General features: G+C 37.8%; 1 protein-coding gene across 1 annotated transcript in view; it reads right to left on the bottom strand.

The window, feature by feature from the left end:
* The window catches only part of LOC140223909 (dynein beta chain, ciliary-like), a 99530-nt gene that overhangs the window by 56018 nt on the left and 16393 nt on the right, over positions 1-27119 (bottom strand). The window contains exons 3-4 of the mRNA XM_072296413.1: positions 21579-21891; positions 19143-19278 (exon numbers count right to left, since the gene is read on the bottom strand). Coding sequence (XP_072152514.1) covers positions 19143-19278; positions 21579-21891 — 449 coding nt within the window. The remainder of the gene's footprint in view (positions 1-19142; positions 19279-21578; positions 21892-27119) is intronic.

The following is a 27119-nucleotide window of genomic DNA, read 5'->3' as shown; positions in this document are numbered from 1 at the left end:
TATAATTTCATCCGCCTGTTCAATTACGTTATTAATTATCTGTGTGTACTGAGCTGTGGGGTCTTTCTTTACTACATGAATTTCATTTTCTTTGATTAAACTGTCAACCTTAGGTATGATGTCATTTTCACTTACTATTGCTATTGATTTACTCTTATCAACCTTCACAATTTCACTGTTGTTTACTTGAATTTTTTGCTTAATCGACTTACAAGTTTTCATTAGTTTAATATCTGTTTTCTCTTTTTTATTACAATTCATAATTTTATTACTTTTGTGAACAATACAATTTCTGATTTTATTTTGGTCTTTTACATCAGTATTTTGCAAGACTCTTTCAGCTTTGAGTAATAACTTAGTATCACTAATTTCTTTTTTAACACAACAGTTATGAGATTTACTCAAAATCTGAGTTTCATTAGGCGTTAATCTTACATTTGTAAGTTTGCACAAATGTGGGGCAAAATTAGGTAGATTCTCCTGTGAAAAGGTTTCATGCTGTTTTTGGACTAACCTTTCGATTTTTTGCTTGGCTGTCCTCTTTCTCTTATTTGAGAGTTTACTCATTTTTTCATCAACTTCGCTATAAATTTTACTAGTTTGATTTGGGACTTTCTCATTAAGTTCAGCTTTTACTCGTTCTACAGGGTGTACCAAAAGTCCGTCCCACCCCTGCTAACTTTTGAACGAATTGAGCTAGGGTAATGAAACTTTGGGAATGTTCCTATCTCAAAGGGGACCATCTTTTAAGGGGGGGGGGGGTCAAAATTTTGGTCCCCCTCAGGGGGGGCGCGGGGGGCTCCCAACTTTTTTTTTCAAATGGCAACCCCTATCTTGTGATACATTATTCGAAATAACATAAAAAAACTAAGAAATTTGGCGCAAATTTAAAAAAAACTAAATTTAAACGGTAAAATTTAACAACCTTAAATTTCGTTTTTTTTAAATTTTTCCCGAAATTTGGGGACTTGCCAACGTATTAATGAACTGATTTTGACCTTACTGAGATAATGTTGAGGCAAATCTAGGGGAAATTGGCTTATTTCGCGGGAAAATTGAATGACCTTTGAATTGACGTATTTGGGGGTCCGAGCCCCCCCTTAAAATTAAATCGAAGTGATTTCTGCAATTTATACTTATAAGCGGACACCATTTGGTAAATTTTTCCGTTTTACTTTTTTCTTTACGATCATTTGAACCGGAGTTATGATTTTTTGAATATAGGTCAAATTTGACCTTTGACCTATCATAACTCGGTCCAAAATTAAGATATTGATCTGCGGTCTGCGCCAAAATTCTTAGTTTTTTATGTTCTTTCGAATAATGTATCACAAGATAGGGGTTGCCATTTGAAAAAAAAAAGTTGGGGGCCCCCCGCGCCCCCCCTGAGGGGAGACCAAAATTTTGACCCCCCCAAAAGATGGTCCCCTTTGAGATAGGAACATTCCCAAAATTCATTACCCTAGCTCAATTCGTTCAAAAGATAGCAGGGGTGGGACGGACTTTTGGTACACCCTGTATATTTTTAATAATTTTTGGTATTTTACTATGCTGCTGTTTAATTTCTGCGTTTAACCAATACCTTTGAGCAAACTGAATTGAAAACTGAATTCAATTTAAGTTGGTAAAACAGAGGGCAGTGTGCGTGTTAGACATGTGGAACATATAAATTGCCCTAATTCTAATGTTTACAAACACTGTAATGAAATGAATCACCGGATTCATAAGTTGGAAGATTCAACGGTAGTATGTCATAAAGCTTATGATAGTAGTGCTTTAAAAGTTCTTGACAAGTTTGAAATTAGTTAAGCCGTGCTTTCTGGAGCGGACCTCCTAAATGTCCAGATTGATATAGATACTGCAAGCAATGCATTAATTGATTTGTGCTGCCACCTGTGATCGTGTGTTATCATTTGGTTTTCATGCATAGATGTTGCATATCTTTTGTTGTTATTCTATGCCTCTTCACTGGTTCGTTTTCTCCCATCTTATGCTGCTACCTATATGCATCACGGAGATCGGTAGATCTCCCCGCCAAGCTAAAAATATAAATATAAGGAGAACAACCAAATAAAACCTCCCAGAGTAAGACCGGAAAACGCCTTCAAACGACTCTGCAGCAACCACACACACGCGGGGCGATAACCCGATAACCGTCGGCAGACGGTATACATTACAGAAAATATTAGGAATTGCCGATTTTCGCTGCTTTTTAACTTTTATTACCCCGTAGCAAAAAAACTACTCAAAGGATCATGTTTAAATTTGGCATGATGATTCCTCAAGATTCAAAGGCCATACCTTTTGGTGTCTGATGTTTCAAAACTTATTATTAACGGAGATATGACGTTTTAAAGATTATAAAACGCCACCGGACTTCCTTCGTTAATTGCCGATTTTCGCTGCTTTTTAACTTTTATCACCCCGTAGCAAAAAAACTACTCAAAGGATCATGATGAAATTTGGCATGATGATCTTTCAAGATTCAAAGGTCACAATTTTTGGTGTCTGATGTTTCAAAACTTATTATTAACGGAGATATGACGTTTTAAAGATTATAAAACGCTACCGGACTTCCTTCGTTTTCTAGAACTCCTGGCCTGGTTATAGCTGCCGATTCTCATTGTTAGTGCGCTTTTTTTATCAAACCAAAACAAAAACACTTGAATAAACTCATTCAGTGTCAATAAAAGAGCAATTTGGGAATTTATTCGGAATATATTAAAGTTTAGCGGCTTCTTTCATAAGTTCCCGGGTCGTAAGTTATTTCTGACGCTAGAGTTCGCATGCCATTACGGCACGGCGGCCATTCGTGGTTTTGTTATTGTTATCACAGGTGTTCAGTGTCAAGTGTCAATTATTGTCAAGAAACGTGTGAATTGTAATCGTTTTAAAGTTATTAATTCTTTTTCTCTGTAGTTCATATGTTGCTATATGTGATTTAGTCCTAAATAATCATAGTTCAAGCACTTGAAGCTTCCACCGGACCCCAATCGTCTTTGAGGAAACAGCTGATACAGACTACAAACCTAGAGCCCCTTTACCTATACTGTTGCTATGCCTTGACTAAGCCTTTGTTTTCTCTTACTTATTTTCATCATAATCATGTACCTTTATACCATCATGAATTCTGAGTGGAAATTTTCGGAAGTGCGTGGTTTACCTATTCTTCGGAAAAAGTTGATGGTGTAGCCACATCCAAACATCCGCGTCTCAAGCTCAACTAGGTACTAGCCATAAAACCCCATGGTTTATTATTTCATTCCTACTGTACTATCTACACGTGATTTATAGGAAAGGAATACCTCTTTCTCTCAGGTAACTTATCAAGCATTATAAACGATACCCTCACTTGATCGTCATTCGCCGAGTTGGCAGCTGGTTTCCACAAGCGCAAGTTCTATCGAGTCAATGTTAAGCACTCGACACTGTATTAAACTGATTTGTGACTATGACGATGATATTCTTCTTCGTCTTCCAGATACTGAACATGATTTACTATTAGTTTTCAACGTGGCCTCTAAAATCATGATCATTGTCTGCATTGAAAGTGTTTCGTATCGCTCATGAAAATCTGTCTTATTCTAGTAAGCGTTGCGTTGTTGGGCTCGCTGAGTGTATGTTTCTATAAAGCTCTTGTATTGTTTTTGTCACAAGTCGCCAATGGTGCCATCTGTTATCATGTATTAACGCGTTATTAAGTGGTGCTGATTCAGAGCTGATCAGAAAATTGACATTAGTCTCAACATGCGATGAGCAAGCTCTAACAGCATCAGGCGCAGAACTGATTGCATAATCAAGGACTTTGTTATCATGATGCTTTTCTTTGGGTTGGTATGTTAAGTGCCTAAACTTCTTTGAAATCAAGATGTGCGTGGTTTGATCCCGGCCCTAAGTTATTAAAGTGAACCCAGAATCTGTACTTGCTGAGTCATATTCGCTAATCCTATCTCGTCGCAGCAAAGGGACATGGTTTGAATGCTATTCTCATCAAGCGTCATATTCAAGAAATTACCAAGATCGCCAATTCTTAGCTGCCTTTTCAGAAAGCAATTTACCTTGTCAGTTTGCATAGGTAGCTAATGGCTGTCTCATTCAAAAATCATGGTTCTCCGCTGATTTGATATTCAAAAATTTGCGGAGACCATGGATTGATTGTCCACAGCTGTCAATTTCAACGCAACACATCAGCCTCTGAATTCTCTCATCCATATACGCTCTCATCCTTCAAATCTTCTACAATATCGCGTGGAAAGAGTTCAATTTCCTGTGAGTATTTATGACATCATGCTTCTCAACTTTCCCTCTTCCAGAGCACAGAGTTTTTCTTTTAAGCTCCTTGTCAACCTTGACTTGAAACATGCATTTTCGTTTGATGCTATAATAAGTTTGGTGAAGGTGCGCATAAGTTAAAAGTGATCTCTTTCCCTCTCCTCAGAAACATTTGAATTCCTCAATCAAATAAGTTTTTTTGACATACAAAATTGATCTATGTTACTTCAGGATCTGTGAATAGACTACTCAAGTAGGTAATACTTATTTTTTCATTTAATTCTACCCTGCCTTAAAAACATTTCTCATTAATTCGTTTCTTTTCTAGTTTTTATGGTAATTTTATTTTATTTTTTAAGGGTCAAGGTGCACAATGTCAAAGGATGCGTGTCCATATTTTTGTTAGTGACCTTGTGCATGCTTTCAAATATTTCATCACTGTTTTAGCAATACCAGGTACCCATGCTATCACTAGATTTTGCCTGATACATAAATTCTAATTTTCTCAAGGAGTTCATTTCTTTGGAGGCCTAACCAGTGGAAATAATTTTTAAGAATGTTCCTGTAAGACTCATTTCTCAGTTGTTGGGAATCTGAGATCCATTATTTATCCTTTCTTGGCTTCATTTGACTGAAAAAGTATGGCCACGTTTGATCCGATGTGTTAATTTTTGTGTTTATTTTGTAGAGAGGCACCTAGAGATGAGAGGAAAGGATGGAGGAACAATGAGTTACTCAGAAATTTTTCTCACTAAAAAACCGAAAATTCAGTGTTGGGTAGTTTAACCACGGACCAATCAGAACTTACGTCGTTTTGGAATAGCGTGGCTCTCAAGTCATGTAAAAAAAAAAAAACAAAAAAAAAACCTAGTTTGTAAATCTTACTTGAACAATAAAAATACAGGATCGGATGACTTAGCTCATTTAAAAAAAAAGTGCCCCTTAAGCCATTCTAGAACATTAACCGAAAGCCACGTACGTATTTTCTTGTCAGAATGTACATAGGTTTATGAGGCAAAAAGCCTCAGGCCGCTCACATCATTTTTGACGAAATAAGTGCGTAAATGACAATGAAGGCATAATTATGTCGTCTCCAAAAGCGTGTCACTCAAGTCATTTCAGAAGCAAGACTGGAGTTCTCTTAAGTCTTTTTTGAAAAAGAAATAAGAACACAGCAGCTCAGTATGACTTGATGAATGATCGACAGCTCGGATAAAAGTGGACATCCATGACCTCTAGTCTCTCTTTAAAGGGAAATATAGCATAAATTTATGGAAATGTTTCTAGAAAAAGAAGGAGAATCAAGACAATGAGAAAAAATTTCCTTCTACGCTTTTTTTTCTCGCCCACCTGGTGAAAAAATTACAGCCAGAAAAAAGAATCATCACTTCTTTTAAAGTTTCCTCAGATCTCCCTAAAGGGGCGTCAGGACCTCCCTTACGAAAATCTCGAGACTTCCTCCAGCGATAGTCCCTTGAGGAAAGTTGGAGGTGAAAGTTGGAGGTGATCCAAACGAGGTCTCGAATCGAGGAAGATGCTAAAATTCGGGCCAATATTTTTATTAAAAATTTGCTTTAAAAATGTCAAGAAATTACATTATATTTCATTAATTAGGTACCTTTCAAGTGCTCATCAATACCTATACCCTATCAGACACTGCAGAAGTTTTCAAATCTCTCTTAGATTGAAAACGAAATAAAAGTAGGTATGAAAATCAGACTATTCTGCTCCTTTTATTTGTTTGTGATCATTTATACGAAAAACTTCATGATATCACACCAAAAACACTTCCGTGTAAAAATGACCCGCCAAGCTAAAAATATAAATATTCGTCGCCTCAAAAGCAATGATATCAAATGAAGTAGACGCCAAGCAAATTTCCTGAATATAAATTGTAAGTTTCTCCTCCCTTCAACATTATTACCGGAAAAACGAAAATTATAGACAAAAAAAAATAATTTAAAAAAACCGATACAAATTTATCACCTTTTTTTGTGTACAATTGTACTACAAAAAAAGGTGATAAATTTGTATCGGTTTTTTAAATTATTTTTTTTTGTCTATAATTTTCGTTTTTCCGGTAATAATGTTGAAGGGAGGAGAAACTTACAATTTATATTCAGGAAATTTGCTTGGCGTCTACTTCATTTGATATCATTGCTTTTGAGGCGACGAATATTTATATTTTTAGCTTGGCGGGTCATTTTTACACGGAAGTGTTTTTGGTGTGATTTACTTTTACTATCAGTTGTACATATGTTACTTCCCCTCTGTTTATGCTGTGCCACTTGTTTACTCGTCACTTGTCTTATCAATGATTTTAACTTTTATTATATGAATGGTTTATTTTATTTAATTTGATATTTAATCTCAAAATTGCTATGTAGTTGCCTTTACCATGTAGTTCCTCACTTTGCTTATTTAGTTTTTTGTAGTTTTTTGTAGTTTTGCATGTGTTGCTTATATAAGCCCTGATGATGGGGCCTAAGGTCTCGAAAAGCTTCGGCATGGAGGTAATTTAATTATACATAAAAATGAATAGCATCGTGGTTTGTCTTGAACTTATTTTTATTTTAATTTTAAGTTTTACCATAAATATAAATATTTCAGATGCTACTTGTCCAAAAATGTTTGTTTAGTTCTCTTGTGCTGCTTGCCTATTTTAAAATCTCTATGTACCTAAATGCAAACTAAAGGGGTTGATATGCGCGTGTCAGTGACGCGCCTTATCAACACATTTTGTTGGAGTTCACTGCTTGTTTTATTTTCCCTCCTCTGCATTTTATGTCATACCTTCAGATTCGGTTGGTAAAATAAGGTTGTAATGGTAATCTCATCAATTTGTCTCGGTAAAATTACCAATAATAGTGAGATGGCAAAGTTACCGATGGACCTTGGTAAAAACTCCAACATTTTTATCGACTGTGGTAGACTTACCGAGATTAAATGGTAAAGTTACGGGAAATTGATTACCAATAAAAGTGATATTCTTACCTAAAAAAAACTAGTAAAAATACCGGTTTTTAGGTAAACTGACCAGTCTGTCTTGGTAACATTACCAATAATTCGTAAAAAAGTGAGATGGTAAAGTTACCAACGAACCTTGGTAAAAACGCTTTTTTAAACGCTTGGTAAAAACACTAAAAAAATAATTTTTTCTCAGTGTGAGCATACCTCCCACCATCCAAACCCCACGCCCAACCCCGTTTTGAATCGTTCTTACATTTCCGCTAATTGCAATTTAACCCCTGAAAAAAAAACTCCGCGTCACCCCACTTCTCCTCTCCTAACTCCCAACCACACCTCATACCATTTCCCTTATGACCACGCAAAGGCGATTTTAGAAGTTGGCACATTTTCATCTTAACTGGGAGGGGGGGGGGGGCGGCGGCGGCGGCGGCATAGAAACATCTTTCATAAGCGTCATTCGTGCGTTAGTGGGCGTCGATGAAAAATTGCAATTTGTTGCAATTTTATCTCAATAAAATCGCGTTCAATAAAATTATCTTAATTTATCGCAATTTTTTTTATAATATTGCGATTAATCGCCGTCGATAAAATCGCAATTTTATTACAATTTAATGCGATGAAATCGCACTTTATCGCGATTTTTTATCCGATAATATTGCAATAAATGGACGTCGATAAGTTCGCGATACATTCTCCGATTAAATCGCAATTTATCGCGATCACCGCTACTTGATTAGCAAAGTGAAGGACGATTTTTTTCATTCCATCATAACCGATGCTAAGAGCGACTGCAGATGTGCTCAATTGAATGTTTCTGATTCTAAAGTGGATTTGAAAGTTGGCAGAAATGCAATAAGTAATTTCTCAGATTTATTGGTGGATTTAAAACTTCAAAAATACTGCAAGATGTAGACGCAAATTGCAGTGTCCAATCTGCAGGTTGATTCTCAGTGGGAGCATTGTGCCGGGCGCATTATGATGGAATGAATATATCGTTCTTTTCTTGGCTATTTCTGACTCGTTTCCATGTTCGTTCAAAATTTCTTCTCGTCACACTGCTAAAAAAGATTTAGGAAACAGATGTTCCGGTTCACTGAGAACGAGGCCAATTTCCAAACTGATAGTACGGGATCAGAATGGAAAAAATCAATGACTGCATACACTTAAAAAAAAACAGTACCGTCTTTGTGGTGCAAGTATTCCTTAACGATCATTCATAGTGGAAGGCCACATTCTATTCGCACTTTTTTTATGCATTGTGCCGGGCGCCTCATGCTTTCCAAAAAAAATCGCCTCTGTCAATGCGGGAAATGAGAAGAGAAGACGAAAAATAAAGTTTGAATATTTTTCTGACCGGACCAAAATATTCTTCTTCCAAAAGACTGCTCATCTGAGGAGCTTCCGCCGTCACACGGGACACGCTTGTTGCATCATTCATTTTTGAAGGGGATTATTGCGTGGGGAAAATCTTATGGGACGCTTTAAGAAAGTTTCCGCTTACTTCGGAGTCATGCGGGTTGCATCAATAATTTTGGGAGGCGTTCCTGGTGCCTCTCATACGCATACCTACCGTGTATGGAAAAAATGATAACTCGATTTTTCTTCTTCTTCGTGGTAAAAATTGTAGCTCATTTCTTAGAAGACGACGTGAATTTCAATAAAACTTGCCCGCCCCTCAAGGAGTCAATTCATGTAATTTGGAGGCACATACAAGGAAAAAATGGTACGGTGTACGTTTTGGTCCAATGAGGGGCTATCAGCCTGTCTGGAACCTCCCGGAGATTTTGTTAAATATCATGGGTGGCGGTAGCCACCTCCGGACAAAGTCTAAACTTGACAACACTGGAAAGCGTCCTAACGAAAAGGTGGCAGCCAACCATATGTAGACACACGTAACTCCCTTATTCTGAAAATTGATTCGGCTCGAACTCGACTGCAGCCCAAATGACGGCACGGATTCCATCGATCTTGGTGTCTACTGACGCACCTAAATTGGGCCTACAAAGTGGGAAAGTTTCATCAAGATCCATTGAGTTTTCAAAAAGTTATAAGCACTTAAAGGCCCGAAATGACAAAAATTTTTTGTAACATGGGCCGTTTAGTAGCGGGAAACCGACATGATCACCTTTCACGACAGATTTCTTGCTTACACGGCCACAGATTTCAATGGAACCTACAAAGGATCATCCTTGAGGATATGAGGATTTCAATTCTACACCAAATTTAATAGGGTTTCAATGCTCGGATAATTCAGCATCGGCAAATAACTTTCAACATTTTAGCTATAATGTTTTGAATTTAGAAAAAAACCGGTAGTGGTTCAATGCCATTGGTCGATTCCGTTCAGTTAGGGCAGTCCAGCCCGTGTTGCGGAAACGAAATTCCCCTCTTTACCAACTTTTAACTTTAACTAGTTGAGAACAGATTTATGATTTAATTATAATATAAGAGTTCAATTCTCTGTAGAAGCTAACTAATATTTTTACACACCTTATATTATTACGTCGCACGTCTTCTGCCAGAGTCCGAAACACTATTTTATTACTTTCTCTTAAAATGTTCGAGTGATGTCTTTATTCAGAAGTGAGGTAATCAGTCCGTGTATCTGTCTGACCCAAGCATCAATAAATGTAAGCATCAATAAACCCTATCAGTAAGAAAAGATCTAAAAATTACTGTAATATAAGCCTTCGCCCATCACACTGCATGCGACACGGTCACTATGCTCTGACCAAAATTTATTCGCTTTAAATTTTGCTTTCAACCTACGTGCTCTGGAGTGCTTGTGCTTTTCGTAAGTGTATGTTATTGACATTAAGATCTTGTGTTCTTCATGACTAATCTTGGAAAGCTTTCGCCTCTTACCATTGCTTGTTCATATCGAATACATCATGGGAAAATGCGGGGATGCGAGGTAAAATTCAATCACTAAGTCAACTTTATGTCCCTAAATCAGAGATCTTTGACGATGAGTATTAGCTCAAATTTGGTTTTCTTCGAGTCTCTTTGATTTTGCGTCAGCAGTTGTTAGAAACACCATGTGGCCAGTCAATGTGTAAGAAAGTCTTTCATGAAAGGTATGTACTCGTTCTATTTTCTCAGCTTGATGATTACTATAAAATCAAGAATTTATTTTGCTGCATAAATCGCTGGGCCAAGTGAGTAGGTACGTAGCGCCCACTCCTTCTCTATTTTTACATATGAAAACTTGATGTAAACACATCAAATAGTGAGGTTATGTTATATGGACTTACACTGGTGGTGCAGATACCGACTGTTAGATAATATGTGAAAATATTGTAGTGTTGTTGGTTTTTGTGTCACAGAAGTATTCCATCTTCACCTAGTGAGTTCCTACCATAATTACTCAAGTGAAACAGTGCACTCTGAAATGAATTGATCGTTGGGTCTATGTATGGTTTGCGTGCCTCCCTAGTTCTTAATGGAATAAATGTAATCGGGTGAATCAAAGTAGGGCTGTTCTATCGGTTGTCGGTAAGCTACCGAAACAGTTCCGTTAAGAAAAAGTTACGATAAGAGCGCTCTTGCCGATAGCGATCAGAGTTTTCGGAGCTGGCGAAAATAAGATGTTGCCATTTGTACATCTATTTTACGCGCCGCCGCGCCAGGCAATCTGATAAACCTACACACAGGGCAACAATGCATTAAGTGCGAGCTCTCAAAACTCCGATAAGGCCGGCTGTTGTCGATATCATCGCCACTGTCGGTACTGCCGCCAGTTTCAATAAGAGACGATGTCGATAGTGTTCCGGCAAGAATTCGTTTGAACACCCCTAAATCAAAGCCAAAAAAGATTGGACCAATCGGTAGCGTTTATGATCAAAAAGTTTGCGCCTAGGTATCAACTGCGGAACATGCTCCGATGAAGAGCTTGGGGTGGTGTTTTTAGTCCGACGGTGGACAACAAAATTACTAGGAATTCTTAAACTACCAGGAAACTGAGAGGTAACCTTCATTATCTTTAATGAATCCAAAGACTCCATTACAATTTAAATGCTTACTTCATGCCAGTTATAGGATTCGACAAATTATGTGGTGAAGCGAGTCTAAGCAAAATAAATCAAAATATTCTCCGCCAGCGTCAATATAGGTATACTGTACCTATCAAGAGTGGCGGTAGCTACCCCCGGTGGGTAAGCTTACAGTGTAGTATTTGCAACAAGTTTTTCTATTTTTCAATTAATTTTCTGACTGAGGCCATTGTAACTTGAGGTTGAGATTCAGACGATTATTACCTAAATCTCTCAAGTTCAACGGAGTGCATAATAGGTATACGTACAATTTTCTTATCTTCATGTTTTAAATCACATTCCTAGACGTTATACTCTGTTAAAAGAAAAAATACCTTTGTGGCCGATGGAGCTTGGCTTGACGCACACTTTTTTTGATAAATTAAATACCTCCCACAGGAAATTCTTTTTATAATGAGTGAACAAAAAAAAAAAAAAAAAAAAGTTTAACTCTTTGAATGGACTTTCCACTTAGTGGTCTCACTGTTATTTAATTTAAAATTTTAGTGACTGAATGTAAGTATGTCCAACAGTTGAGTTAAACGCAGTAAAAATTGCAGAATTAATGTTGAAACTTTATGAGTAAGGAATAATTTATGCGGCAAAAGAAGTTCATTCTAAGTAGCCTACACTATGACAATTAATTGCTAATCCATCAGTTTTTAAAACATTATGTACCCTATTTCGATGAGAGAAGCTTAAACTCACCAAAACATCAGTTAACTTTTATTGATTGCAAACTCTATCACCCCTATTAATGTTTAGTTAATCAAACAAGGAGTTCCAGTTCTGCTCATTGAAAATATTATTCTCAGTTTCTCTGTCTCCAGCCAAATGTTTCATTAGCTTCACATCATTCCAAAAACCACCTGATATAAACTGCAAAAACTCCAAAAAACTTTCAGATTTAAAGGGGTAAAGAATCCGGCCAAAGTCTTAAACTTAGTGAGCCAAATTGTCTTGTTAGGTACTTCTAAAAGGAAATGAACAAAAAGCATACTTCACTGTAAATCGAATGTATACCCCTTCATACATGAGTGATGCAACATTCATGACGTGTAAGTATGTTTACCCCTTGCAGGAGCGGGCACGTTCCTGAATCCTTACCTATTTGCGTTCTTATCGAAAGTAAAAAAAAATAGTCGGTATGGATTGATCTGAGCCTTCTCTGTGCTCAAAAACAATCTGAAATATTTTATCGCGAAAAGTCCAATATTTTTCGATTCAGGTCCTACAAATGCTTTTAAAACAGCATGAAGAAAATACTCAATCAGCTGCCTAGAGTCCAGTGTTTTTCTTGAGAATAGTCTCCTCCTTGAATGAGTGATGCAAAAATTGCGACATTAGTGTATGAAAAGCTCTTGCAGAAGCCTTTTTATTTGACTCAGCTAAATTTTGAAGAATCACTGACTTATCCGCAAAAATGCGTAAAAAAAGGTCACTGGAATTGATGCTTCATAGAGATATCTAAGAATCCATGCCAAAGCCCTCTTACCTATCCTACTCTGCGTGTAAAATAAGAACGCTATTTTTAACCATAATTTTTTTTTTCTTATAATCTTCATGAATTTTCTTTTAAAACAATTTGCAATATCTAGGTAATCTGTAGTCATTTTCATGACGATCAGTTCATTATGGAGTGGTATACGATACAATGTTATGATAGCTTCCATTTACGTGCATATTTAACTGTAGCATCATAAGTTGAGATTAAACACATTATACAATAAATAAGTCTTGGGAGAAGGCAAAGGAAGAATGATACGCTTGAAAAATACGCTGCAAGCAATCTTCCAGCATGCAGAGGGGACAAATACTAATGATTTCTTTAAGAGCATTTTTGCGATTCTTCAAAATTTAGCTGAGTCAAATAAGAAGGCTTCTGCGACGGCTTTTCATACACAAATGTCGCAATTGTTTCATCTCTCATTCAAGGAGGAGACTATTCTCAAGAAAAATACTGAACTCCAGCCAGCCGATTGAGTTTTTTCTTCATGCTGTTTTAAAAGCATTTGTAGGACCTGAATCGAAAAATATTGGACTTTGTGCGATAAAATATTTCAGATTGTTTTTGAGCACATAGAAGGCTCAGATCAATCCATACAGACTATTTTTTTTACTTTCGATAAAAACGCAAATAGGTAAGGATTCAGGAACGGGCCCGCTCCTGCAAGGGCTAAACATACTTACACGTCATGACTGTTGCATCACTCATAAATAAATTGGCCTACGTTCGATATACAGTGAAATATGATTTTTATTCATTTCCTTTTAGAAGTACCTAACAAGACAATTTGGCTCACTAAGATTAAGACTTTGGCCGGATTTCTTTCCCCTTTAAATCTGAAGGTTTTTTGGGTTTTGGCAGTTTTATGTGTTAACGAGTAAGAGTTCCGTTCTTTGGTTCGCTTGGGGCACTCTATGACAGAAGTTGAAGCTGTCGTAGAGTGATTTTTTCTTCTTTCAGTGAAGAGGGGAACAAAGAAGAATTTTCTGAGGTTTTTGGCAAGAGGATGGTGACTTGCCCGGAGTCTCTTGACCCAAGTTTTTGGGTTTTTTTGGGGATTATATCATCTTATTTTTGCAAGAAGACTGTTATTTTACCAAATAAAGTCTCCCACTTGTGAATGATTTGGATTACATTTTGCAATATGGAACCATTACCTCTGGCTCTCCCATAAAAGCACATATCTGGATAGGGAAACCAATAGCATGTAGGTGTTCTGTTTCTAAAATGGAGCAGAATTAGTGCTTCCTAATTGGAAAATGTAATCCATTTACCTGATGCTTAATTATGATGTGGATACCTCCTTGCTGTGTAGCAAACTTTTTCGGATCCGTCTTATTTTTTTACACCCATGGGTGTAATTTTTAATTAATCAGCCCATAGCTATTTCGACGATTAATCATTAATTGTTAGATCGAAGATCTTCGGAAAGCTACGGCTGAATTGACTTAACAACTCAACTTGTGAGAACATCGACTGAGGCAAATTTAGCAGAAAGTTATACATTGTAAGTGATAATTATTTCAAGGCTCTCTTAGTTTTAAAGGGAGATGTGTTTTAAAAATCAAAATCTACTCAATTGTAGATACCTCTGAAAAAAAATACGACATGAAATATGGGTGAAGTGCCCAAGTAGCATATTGCAATGATATACCTATATTTAAATAAAATTGCTATTAACTGCAGAAAAATTGTAATTTTTAACTTGATATTGCAAAAAATTTACATCATTAGGTCAATAAAAGCCGATGAACAAAACACGTTGATACCGGCTAGAGGCCGGAACCTTGAGCTAAATTGAAATCACAGCCGTAAAATTTGAAGGGTCAAAAGGATGTAATGATAGAAAAATGTGAGCTTTACACTCTCGAATGTATTCAGGACCACATAATATTGGTCAAGGAAATTGATTTGAACCGAAAATGAAGAGAAAACAACGAGAGAAAAGAATGTTATGGTTTGAAGTTATGAGACGGATTTGCAGAGTGTTTTTCGCAGTTTTCGAAAGCAAAAGCAAGATTCGTTGCAGTTTTTTCGCAACTAGCCAAGAGACTGTTCCTCCAGGTTGTTAAATACGATAGTAATCGCTGAAGTCGAAACTGGATTGAAATTATTGAAAATCAAAAGCTCATGAACCGTTCTTATTGTCTCTGATCTCTAAAATAAAAACTAACCTAACATTCGTGCTTTGTGGTTTGTTTTGTTGTTCTGCTCTTGAATTGATGACTGCAGAGAGCACAAACACTGCTGTTACTCTACCGTGTGTATGTGTTAGTGAAGTCGGGTTTTATGATTTTCGGGACACTGTCCAAGCTACAGCCTAAACGGTAAAAGTAAACCCTAATTAATGTATAATTTTAGAATCCTCATATCTTCAGGATGAAACCTAGGAATAACCATAACTTCATTCCAGAATTAATAGTGTAAGCGAGAAATTCAATGATAAACGTCGGCAGGTCGGGTCGCCCACTGCACCCAAAAAGCAGTTTACAGACAATTTCTCTCTTACGATGGCTTAAATCTGAGTGAAACTTTCAAGCGCACTTGACGGGAACATGACGATTCTTTTGATATCACATTATATGTCTCTGATATCTAATATTCTTCATAGCCCTGACAGAACGTGAAAATGGTCAAAAAGGATAGGTAATTTTCGCTGTTTTTGGCACATATGCGTAATTATCTCTTTTAATAAATCATCAACTTCCTTGAAACTCAGCAGTTCGTTGAACGGGACCGAGACGCATCTTTAGACACCAAAATTTCCGAATTCCGCTGCTCCGTTGCTTTTAAAAGTTTACTGAACCGCAACTAAAAACCCAAATAAGCCAAGTACGTGTAGCTATGGTGTCGTTGCCTCGACCGGGCTGTACTGTGTTGCCAATTGTTGCAGGATAGGTTACTTGCCCGGATGTGGCTACCGCCACTCATGATAGGATGTCCCAATTATTGTTGAATCGACGGTCTTTGAAAGGTTACAGTATGGCCTCTCAGTAAGGCTACTTACTGTCTCTAGTCTTTACCTGCGCGGAGTCACAGGTTGATTGAAAAAAAACTAAAAAATAAATGTAGGTCGACCAATTAATCAAGTACTTTTGGTTGATCTGCCTGAGGAAGAGGGTCCCTGCTAAACATTTCTCATGGGAATTTCACTCAGGCTGTTTTGGGCAGGAGAATAATTCCCCTGAGAGGTTGCTCTCATGATAGATGGCTCTCATGAGAAGTGGCTCCCATGAGAAGTGGCTCCCATGGGAAGCTCTCTAGTCCGTGCCCAAAATGCCGTCTCCACTAGCAGAGCCATAGAAGAAAAAGATTAAGGATTAAACGCGAAAATTAATTCGTTCTATTGCCGTAGCATGTTTCAGACATGTAAGTGATTCTTTGCTATTATGCAAACCTCCGCAGTGCGATCATTCCCAAGCGGTCTCCCATCTAAGTACTAACTACACCCGACGTTACTTAACTCCCGTGATCGCCCGAGTGCCGCTGCCGTGGAGCTCCGGAGGCTCGCGTGTCAATGGAGGGTAATTTAGCAAGCATAAACATCCCCAGCGCCGCGCCGCGTTGATTCCATGATGGAAAACAACGATATTCTTGAAAATGTCTACATTACGCAGTTTCAAAGAAACAAAAATAATAAAAAATTAGATCAATTTTTGGAATGAAAAAAGTGAATAACACATGAATCAAAATGAAAAAGAGTATTTATAGTTTCTAAAACGAAGAAAAATAAATGAATGAAATTGAATTAAATTGAATGAAATAAAATAAAGTAGAAAATTAAATAAATTAACCTAAATAAAGAAATACATTGAATAGATTGTAATAAATAAATGAATATAATAAAATAAAAAAGATTAATGTAAATAAATAAATAAAATAAAATAAAGTAGATTAAAATAAACAATTCATAAGTAGAATAAAATGTATTTTCATAAAGAAATAAAATATGTTAAATTATTCTTAAAAAATAGTAGTAGTGTATCGAATTTTTTTGGCTCCATAGCATCTTTTTGGCTAGAACGCACCTAAAAAATATTATGAAAATAAATCAATAAATAAAAAAACAATAAATTAAAAAAATCAATAAATAAAAAAAGAATTAATTAAAAAAATCAATAAATAAAAAAACAATAAATTAAAACAAATCAATAAATAAAAAAATCAACCAATAAATAAAATGGATTGAAAAATAAATAAACTAAAAAAAAAAAAAACCGATGAGCCGGAAGTCCGCCAACCAAACCTTAAAGCTAAGGGACGCGCGGGGACGGATGGATAGGACTGAAGATCCTCAGACTCCCATGGGTGCACAGGTGACCCCCTATTCATTTCCTTGGGAGCACAGGGGATCGCCTTTCATTCCTTGGGGAGCACAGGGGCTTTCCTAGCTATTTCTCAGGGAAGCAGATGTGATCTCGTGTCCACTGTGGTGGACTGCAGTCACATATGGGCCCGTGGCATTTTCCCGGAAGTTCTATAATGATCCACGGGACACCGTGAGAGGTCCCGCGAGAGCACATATACGGGCCACATACAGGGTGTTTCAGACCACCCATACCAGGCCTTTTTCTCGGTTGTTTTATGTCGTACGTAGTCGGGGACCGTGGGGTTGAATAGAGAATTGACCCCAAGGAATCCGAATTTCGTGGTCCCGAAACCCTCACACCTCCCCTGGGGGGGTAAAGGGGGGTCACGATGCTAAAAGTCACGGTTCCCGACAGAATTTCGGATTATTCGCATCAGAATTGAAAAGCACGGAAAATTTCACGTGAAATTGACCCCTATAAATCCATAATCGACCCATCCAAGGCCCAAAAATGATCCCCTAAAGAGGGGGACAGTACCCCCTCCATAATTTCTCTATGGTCTCAAAATTGACGTAGATTCTCCAGAAAAATATGGTTTCCCAGGTATTCGACCCCGAGAAATCCAAAATTCATGGTCCCGAAGCTCCTCTAGCCCCCCTTGAGGGGTAAACGGGGGGGCCCAATTTTAAAAATCGGGGCTTCTCTCCGAATCGCAAATTGATTGCATCCAAATTGAGGAGCAGAACACTTTTACATCTTTAGTGGCCCCCAAAAGTTTTAATTGACTCCCCTGAACGGCAGAAAGTAACCCCTGAGGAGAGGGGGTTCGCCCCCTCCAAAAGTTTCTCAAGATTCCTCTTTGGTCGCGAAATTGACGTCGATTCTATAGAAAAAGACGGTTTTCCAGGTAATCGACTCTGAGAACTCTAAATTTCATGGTCCTTAAGCTCCGCTACCCGCCCTTTAGGGCAGAAATCGTCTTTTTCTGGAGAATTGACGTCAATTTTGCGACCAAAGAGGAATCTTGAGAAATTTTTGGAGGGGCCAAGCCCCCTTCTCAGGGGTTACTTCCTGCCGTTTAGGGGGGTCAATTTAAACTCATGGGGGTCACTTAAGATGTAAAAGTGTTTTGCTTCTCAATTTGGATGCAATCAATTTGCGATTCGGAGAGGAGCCCCGATTTTTAAAATTGGGCCCCCCCGTTTACCCCTCAAGGGGGGCTAGAGGAGCTTCGGGACCATGAATTTTGGATTTCTCGGGGTCGATTACCTGGGAAACCATATTTTTCTGGAGAATCTACGTCAATTTTGAGACCAAAGAGAAATTATGGAGGGGGGTACTGTCCCCCTCTTTAGGGGGTCATTTTTGGGCCTTGGATGGGTCGATTATGGATTTATAGGGGTCAATTTCACGTGAAATTTTCCGTGCTTTTCAATTCTGATGCGAATAATCCGAAATTCTGTCGGGAACCGTGACTTTTAGCATCGTGACCCCCCTTTACCCCCCCAGGGGAGGTGTGAGGGTTTCGGGACCACGAAATTCGGATTCCTTGGGGTCAATTCTCTATTCAACCCCGCGGTCCCCGACTACGTACGACATAAAACAACCGAGAAAAAGGCCTGGTACGGGTGGTCTGAAACACCCTGTATACACTCTCATGGGAGCGCACGGGTCACTTGTTAGCTCCTAGGGGAGCTCATGGGCTTCCCTGTCCATTCCCGAGGGGAGCACATGTGATGTCGTGTCATTCCCCTGAGAGCACATGTGATCACATGTCATTCTTCTGGGAGCGCATGTGATCACATGCCGTTCTCGTGAGAGCACATGTGATCACATGCCTTTCTCGTGAGAGCGCAAGTGATCACATGTCATTCCCATGAGAAATTTTTAGCAGGGGAACTCGAAGTAACCCAAAGTAATCCTTAGCACGGAAATGTTTAATGGTGAATACCAAAGCCGAATAAATAAGATAAAAAAAACTGCGAATGTAAAAAGTTCATGAAAAACTTAAAAAATACAAGTTTTCAGTGAAGAGTAATCGTTGATCAATACCTGTAGTTGCTCCAAGCGTTGAATGAAAGAGTTGAAACGTTTGAAAACTGTATCCCAGTCAAACAACCAGGACACATGATTCGTATTCTTGGGGAAATAAGTATGTAAATTTCGACGGCAAAATTCAAAAAGCTTCCTGTGCAAAAAGGTAAAGGGAACAAATTATCGATCGTAGATGCATATTTCGTACCAGCGAAATGCCCGTGACTGGAGTCACGGGTCTAGAGGACGCTAAAATATCTATAACCCCGAAAAAATGGTGGTAGGGGAGCAAGACATGCTATAAAAAAATGATAAAATCGATAGATAAATGAGTTGAAGGGAGTCGGAGAGGGTGATGGAGCTAGCAAAATGAGCTGGGGGGGAGGTAGAATATGGCAAAAAATTAATACTAACCTAGCAATGATTTATTAAAAAAATAAAAAAATGAAAACAAGAAGAAATTGAAAAAAAAAACATCAGCTGATAGCAAACAAAGGTTACCAAGGAAACCAAGGAATGGAACTTTCATAAAAACAGCGGAAAAAAGCGTAAGTAGGGAACTTACGTTAATTACCGTTTATAAGTAAAAGGTAAGTGCGATTTAACCAAAAATCTATACAGTTCTTTATAAGACCAAAATGGACAAAATTACAAAATTTGAATAGGCTAACATAAATCTAACGATAGTTATCGTGAACGAAAGAATTGACGATATAGGTCGGGTAACTATTATAGATGGGATGGGATGGGATGGGATGGGATGGAATGGGATGGGATGGGATGGGATGGGATGGGATGGGATGGGATGGGATGGGATGGGATGCTTTAAAACAATGTTGAGCGTTTCGTATCATGAAAAAGGAAAGACTTTATACGGCACGCATGAATGGTAGTAGGTAACTTAAAACTCACACTCTCCAAAAGAAAAAGAAGAAAATAATAAATGAAAACACTACTTGTAAGTCTGTAACCTCTAATACGTGACCACATCAAACACTGAAATTGCGTCTTGGTCGATAAATTTTCAGCGTATTTTATGTCTAGACTGATGATACTTTGAAGTCATTACAGGTGACAAAGGATAGCAGAAATGATTATCTAAGCTCGCAATTCGCCGCAATTATAGTTCAAATATCGACGGTGAAACTACCAAACCACGTATCTCGTTTGCGGTGTTTAAAAATCTACGCTCACATTTTTTTTTTTGGAAGTAGACCAAATCAATATCATTCCTTGAAATTTTCACAGAATTTTCTCCGCACGAAGAGGAAAAATCACAGAAATTTTCAAGACTGGACGTTAAGTAGTTTTTCATTTAAAAAATAAAGTATGACAAGAAGTCTGCGACGTCGCAAACCGAGATACGTGGTTTGGTAGTTTCACCGTCGATATGGATTGTAAAGAAGAAAATGAAAAACAATCAACAGAACTGATGCGATGATATTATAAAATATTTTGTTAAGTTGAACTATCCGAGGATAAAAATAAAGTATTTACGCATTCCAGATGACCTGCATTTTCTTCTTATTTTTTGCTTGCAAAGAACTCAATTTGAAACTCGTAAAATTGTTTAATTCAACGAAGACGCCACCGCTCTACAAATCTTTGCTAGCACCAGTTAAACAGCACAAATAGAAAAATACAACGAAAATATTGAAATCAATTTGCAACTCAAGTCAACAAACATTGCAATTTCTTTACCATGAAATTACAATATGTTTACATCTTTAGTCAAAACTGCCGAATTTAACCGCTCAATAAAATAAACTCCATGTATGAGAAAGGTTGGCAATATGTAATGCAAAAATAAATCGCAACTTACTTCGATTTTATTGCAATAAAACTCATTAAGTGGAGTTGCAATTAATGGGAAGACACTAAATGCAACATTCCGACACAACAGCAATGGTTGAGTGTTCCTGCAATTTATAACAACCTGTTTTAATTGGACTGCATTTTGCAATTTGGACCTATTAATTCCGGCCCGGTTTAAAAACAACGTATGTGCCATTAGTTTCCCTATGCACATAAGTGTTTTTTCAGATGAGCCAGAATTTATAGGTCCAAATTGCAAAATGCAGTCGAATTGAGAGGCAGCTGTTGACGATAAAACCCCACCTGCATAGAAGATTTAAACGACGAAAAAACTGCTTCAGTGATCAAGAAGCTAGACATTTTGGAAGTTTCTGGAATGATTAATCACCAAAGGCGAACAAAAATCGACGATATCTGTAAGTAAATAGGTAATGCCTTTTACTTAGAGCTCTTTTTATCAAATTGTTTGACCTTTCATGTTGGTGTATATTAAATGGCAGGCACTAGGGGGTTCGCCCTCTAATTGCTCCTAGGTTCAATCCCCCGAACTGCTTTGCTCCTCAGGCGGTGTGCGTTAAGTGGTTTTATATCGTAGACTATGACTTAAAATCTAAAATTAGATAAACTTCAATGTCTTACTTGAAGTTGTACAAAACTTGGATTGTTTTGGCTATGATTGGCGCAGTTTCTTCAAGGTCAATCTGAAAAAGTGTCGCCGGGTTCAGGTATTTTCGCGCTTTAGTGATGAGCATGTTGCTGATGAGGAACAAGATATTTATCAGTTTGCTACTACTGTTGAAGTACTTGCAGTGAGCCCAAATTAGACAAAGAGTATGCATGATAGCAGGCAGTTGCTTTTCTGCTTCCAGGAAATCTTCAATCTCATCAAACCGATTCACTTGCAAGACTAGTACTTTTATACAGGAGTTAATCTCGTTAGCTTCGTGCACCGCTGTCAATCACACGGGGAACCATTTAGCGAGTTTCAAAATGAATAAATGATCGTTGTTGGATATTTCATGAAACTCTCAGTTTTCTTTAAGAGTCATGAAGATGATAGAAACTACCAGAAAATGTAAGTCAATGTGCCCAAATATGAGAAAATACCTATTGAGTTTTAACTTGACTTAAGTCGACATTTATGTGTCCCTTGAAATGTTTTTAAATTGAATTCTCATATTGATTCAAAGCATATAGGATTTTTTCAACGCTGATGTTGGTATTATTGAGAGTCAGTGCATTTGTTTGTGCAGATCGATACACTTTTTTTAACTATATAACTCATCTTATAAATACTGTATTAAGAAGAAGAAAAAAAAGAGCCGAGCTTTTTTTGTGTGCACGGCGCCGTCTTTGTTCTAATTTGTGAACGTGTTTGCCAAATGAAAAAAACATATTAGGAAAAGCGAAGATGACGTCATTGAGAAATCCTGCTGAAGGCGTCATCTTCGCTAAGAGGGAAAGCGAGGAATCGGAATAAAACAAGATTAATCAGGCTAAATTTGGATGAACTATATTTCCTTTTAATGAGATAAATCGGGATCAGGGCTAGATTCACTTATTTGCCGCTCATGGCCGTTTGTATTTTGCCGCAACCTTCTCATCAATTTTAAAGCATTTATTAGATTCATCAAATGGACCTGCCGAAAGGGGCGAGGGATGCATAAGACGCGTTTACACAAGGTGGCCCACACCTACCGTACCACGCATTTTTCCGGTTAATTTGGGTTGTATAAAGTCCAGGATCGCAGGGATGAATAGGAAATTGACCCCAAGAAATCCGAATTTCATGGTTCCAAAGCCCTCCTGGCGTCCCTTGGGGGTTAAAAGGGGGGTCCGTACTTCAAAAGTCAGGGTTTATGTCAAAATTTTGAAATTATTTCATCGAAATTAGAGCGTACGGAAATTTTTAACTTAAATCGACAACAAGATATCCAAAATTTGCACATCCGTGCCTAAAATACCGACCCCTAAAGATGGGGAAAGAGCCCCCATTCAAAAAAATTCAAGTTCGTCAAACTGACGTGGAGACTCAAAAAAAAAGTGTTTTCACAGGTATTCAACCCCGAGGAATCCAAATTTGAGGGTCCAGTTGTCCTCAGAGACTTTTCTGATGGGGCACAGGGGGACTCTAAACTTTTAAATTTAACAGATTTGGAGGTTACCCCTGTGCCCCATCAGAAAAGTCTCTGAGGACAACAGGACCCTCAAATTTGGATTCCTCAGGGTCGATTTCCTAAGAATACACATTTTTCCCGAATCTCCACGTCAATTTGAAAAACTTGAATTTTTTTGGAAGGGGGCTCTGTCCCCCACCCTTAGGGGTCGGTATTTTAGTTGAAATATGGCAATGCCGTAAGAGCAAAAATTAATACGATTCTCATCAGCTGAGTTTTTTCATAACCTCCGGTGCAATATAAGAAAAAGTCGATACACCGAACCGAGTGCTCTTATTTCGTAAATCCCTTATTTTTCCCTCCATCCCTACGGGTTAGGGGCCCAGCACGCTTCCACTGCGCATGGTCACATAAGTAAAGCTAAATTTTTAGAGTTAAAAAGGTATCAGCTTATTGATGACGTAGATCAAATTGAAAATGTTATGCCGAGCGAAAAGTTATGTGAAGCTTGTATTAGTGGTAAGCAAACCAAATTGCCATTTCAAAATTCTAAGGATAAAACGTATGTGCGAAGACCGCTCTTCATCGTGCATTCGGATGTATCAGGTCCTATCACTCCTCCGACTCATTTAAATCAAAATTATTTTGTGATTTTTGTAGATGAATTCACGCATTATTGCGTCACATAGGTACCTGATTCAACACAAATCAGATGTTTTCTCTGTTTTAAAATTAGTTAATCTGTATTCCGATAATGGTGGCGAATATTTTTCTAATGAGATGAAACAGTTTTGTGTGCAAAGAGGCATCACGTATCACCCTACGATCCCGCGAACCCCACAGCAAAATGGAGTGTCAGAGCGTATGATAAGATCGATTACAGAGCGAGCTCGTGCAATGCTTAGTGGAGCTAAGTTGAACTTAGTATTTTGGGGAGAAGCTGTTCTTACAGCAACATATCTTGTAAACTTATCGCCAACGAGGGCCTTGAGTTCAGCTGTGACTCCATATGAAGCATGGCACAATAGAAAGCCGCAAATAAAATTTCTGAAAGTGTTTGGATCTACAGTATATGTTCATAATGACACTAGAAAAAGGAAATTTGACGAAAAATCCTTTAAAGGCATTTTAGTTGGTTATGAACCAAATGGATATAAAGTGTGGGATGCGGAGAAGAAAATATTTGTCAGAGTTAGAAATGTAATTGTCGATGAAACAAATTACTTAGAATCCAGACCTGCGTTAAAGTGCTCTGTGGATACAGAGAGTGAAAAAATAACTGATGCATCTGACTGTACGTCAAAATCAGAACTGAGAACTCAAAAGGGAACTGATGCAACTGACTGTGTGTCAACATCAGAACTGAGAACTCAAAAAGGAACTGATGCATCTGGCTGTAAGTCAAAATCAGACCTTCATAAAGAACTTGAGATAAAGAAAAGCGCAGAACAGGATTATAACTCTAGTAAAGACAAAAAGGGTGATGCGAGGATCTATGTAGAGATGGATAAAAACTGTGTTTTGAAGCCCCAAAATCGTGAGAATGAGTTTTTTGGGTCAAGGAGGAGTGATCTAAATGAACTTGATGAATTCATTTTAAATGCACAATTCATTGACTGTGATGTGCCCAAGACTTTTAATGACGTTGAGAATAGAGCTGATAAAATTCAATGGCAACAGGCTATTAAAGAGGAGCTTGACTCTCTCGAATTCAACAAGACTTGGAGTCTTGTACCAAAGCCTGAGGATAAAAATATTGTTGATTGTAAATGGATTTTTACAATTAAGAAGGATGAATTTGGAAGCTCTATGGTTGAAATCGTTTCTGAGTAGTGTTAATATGACTGCAATAACTCCCATTTCAATTTATGAAGACAACACCGGTTGTATAAGTATTGCGAAAAATCCTAGTAGCCACAAAAGATCAAAACACATATGTAGATGTAAAGTATCATTTTTCTAGAGAACAGGTAGAAAAAGGGCTAATAAATGTGAAATATGTTCCAACAGGTGATCAGCTAGCCGATTTACTGACCAAGCCGTTATCCACCACAAAATTCAAAAAATTAAGACCAGGGCTGGGTCTTAAAAAGTAGCAAAATTAGAAATCAGCAAGTCAAAATTCAAAAGGACTCGTCAAAATTCAAGTAGATTTGTCAAAATTCAAGTGGACTCGTCAAAATTCAAGTAGATTCGTCAAAATTCAAGTGAACTGGTCAAAATTCAAGTGGATTCAAAATTCTAAAATTGTTAAAATTTAAGTCAAAAATTTGTCATAATTCAAGTCAAAATTCTAAATTTGTTTGCAATTTTTTTCGGTCTGGTGAGGTTTTTCTGGGTTTCCCTCATCCGTTGCAACAAATGTTGGACCTGCATGTTTTCCCAGTGAGCATTCATTAATAATGAAATTAATTTTTGAGGAGGCGAGTTGAAATATGGCAATGCCGTAAGAGCAAAAATTAATACGATTCTCATCAGCTGAGTTTTTTCATAACCTCCGGTGCAATATAAGGAAAAGTCGATACACCGAACCGAGTGTTCTTATTTCGTAAATCCCTTATTTTTCCCTGCATCCCTACGATTTTGGACACCGATGAGCGGATTTTGGATTTCTTGGTGTCGATTTAAGTTAAAAGTATTCGTACGTTTTGATTTTGATTAAGTAATTTCAAAATTCTGACAAAAACCCTGACTTTTGCAGTACGGACAGTAGGGTGAAAATGATGACTTTAGAACAGAAAATTATCCAACAGCGTTGCATGATGGTGCAGAAAAATACGAATTAAATTACAGTCTTGTATGGTGATCATTGTTCAATATGGCAACGTTGTAAAAAAAGAAGTATTTCATGTTGCCCCTTCAATATGCGGGTTATGCAATGGTGTAATTTAGCCCCTTCAATCCTCGGGTTATGCAATGGTGTATTCTTCAAGATGACAGTTATGCAACTACGTTGCCAGACGGTGCATACAAGTAAATGATTTATTTATCGGTGAAATTTGGCAACATCGAATTTTACAATGTTGCCAGATGGTTCAAGAAATTAGTTAATTTTTTCGATACAATGTCGTCAGATTGTGCAAAAATATTTGGATATTCGGACTTGTAAAAATTTCCGGCATCGATTGACCGTATCCTCCATGATGGGTCTGGTATCGGAGACTGGAGAGGAGGGTCTGATTCGGGAAATTAAAAAATTTTTCGGAAAATTATCCTCCTCTGATCCGCCGCGGACCGATGCGATTCTTTTACACTATCGACGATCGGAAAACTGTACGGAACGAATTTTGATACGAGTTTTTGTTTTCGAGATTTCGGACTTGTAAAATTTTGGCGGCATCGATTGACCATATCTTACAGTACGGGCCTGGTATCGGAGACTGAAGAGTAGGGTCTGATTCGGAAATTTCCATTTTTAGTAGTGTGCGCTTGGAGATGTGTATCGGAACCTTGTGTTTCTGGATGAGCAACTGGGATTGGATATTGCAATATTCAGTTTGATGAATCAAAAAAAAAATTGTTTTTCTTTGGTGTCAATTTACTGTTACAGTTTAAAACAGTTCGCGTTTAGAAAACGCACGCGTTCAAGAAACGTACGCGTTCAGAAAACGTCCGCGTTCAGAAAACGTTAGGGTTGTCAACCACAAACATCGATCCCTTCTCTTTCTCCGAAGTTTAAATCAACACTTGTGTCATCGACTTTCCGATTGTTATTTTTACAAAACATCCTGATGAAACGGAACTTGCAGTCGGATGTTGGGTACTTGGAGTACAGGTACGAAGCGGAGCAAATGAGCGCCAGTAAACTCAAGATGAATAGAAGAACGTCCGTCAAGGTAGAGGGTGTGCATTTAATATCCGGATAGACCGGGCACATTGTGATGTTTGCTTCGGATGAGTTTTCCACCGCCACTGTGGAATTCACTCCGACGATGGTTACGATGATGATGAAAGTGATGAGAATCATTTGGACAGCTTTATGCAATAAGGAACTAGGGTCAAATTTTCGATTTTTTTTTTATGATGAATTCCGTATCAGGAGGGTATTTACTTACTATTGAGA

This window comes from Bemisia tabaci, chromosome 2 (genome assembly GCF_918797505.1).
Source record: "Bemisia tabaci chromosome 2, PGI_BMITA_v3".
Lineage (NCBI taxonomy): Eukaryota > Metazoa > Arthropoda > Insecta > Hemiptera > Aleyrodidae > Bemisia > Bemisia tabaci.
Note: the sequence above shows the minus strand (reverse complement) of the source record. Positions and strands in the feature narration are given on the sequence as shown.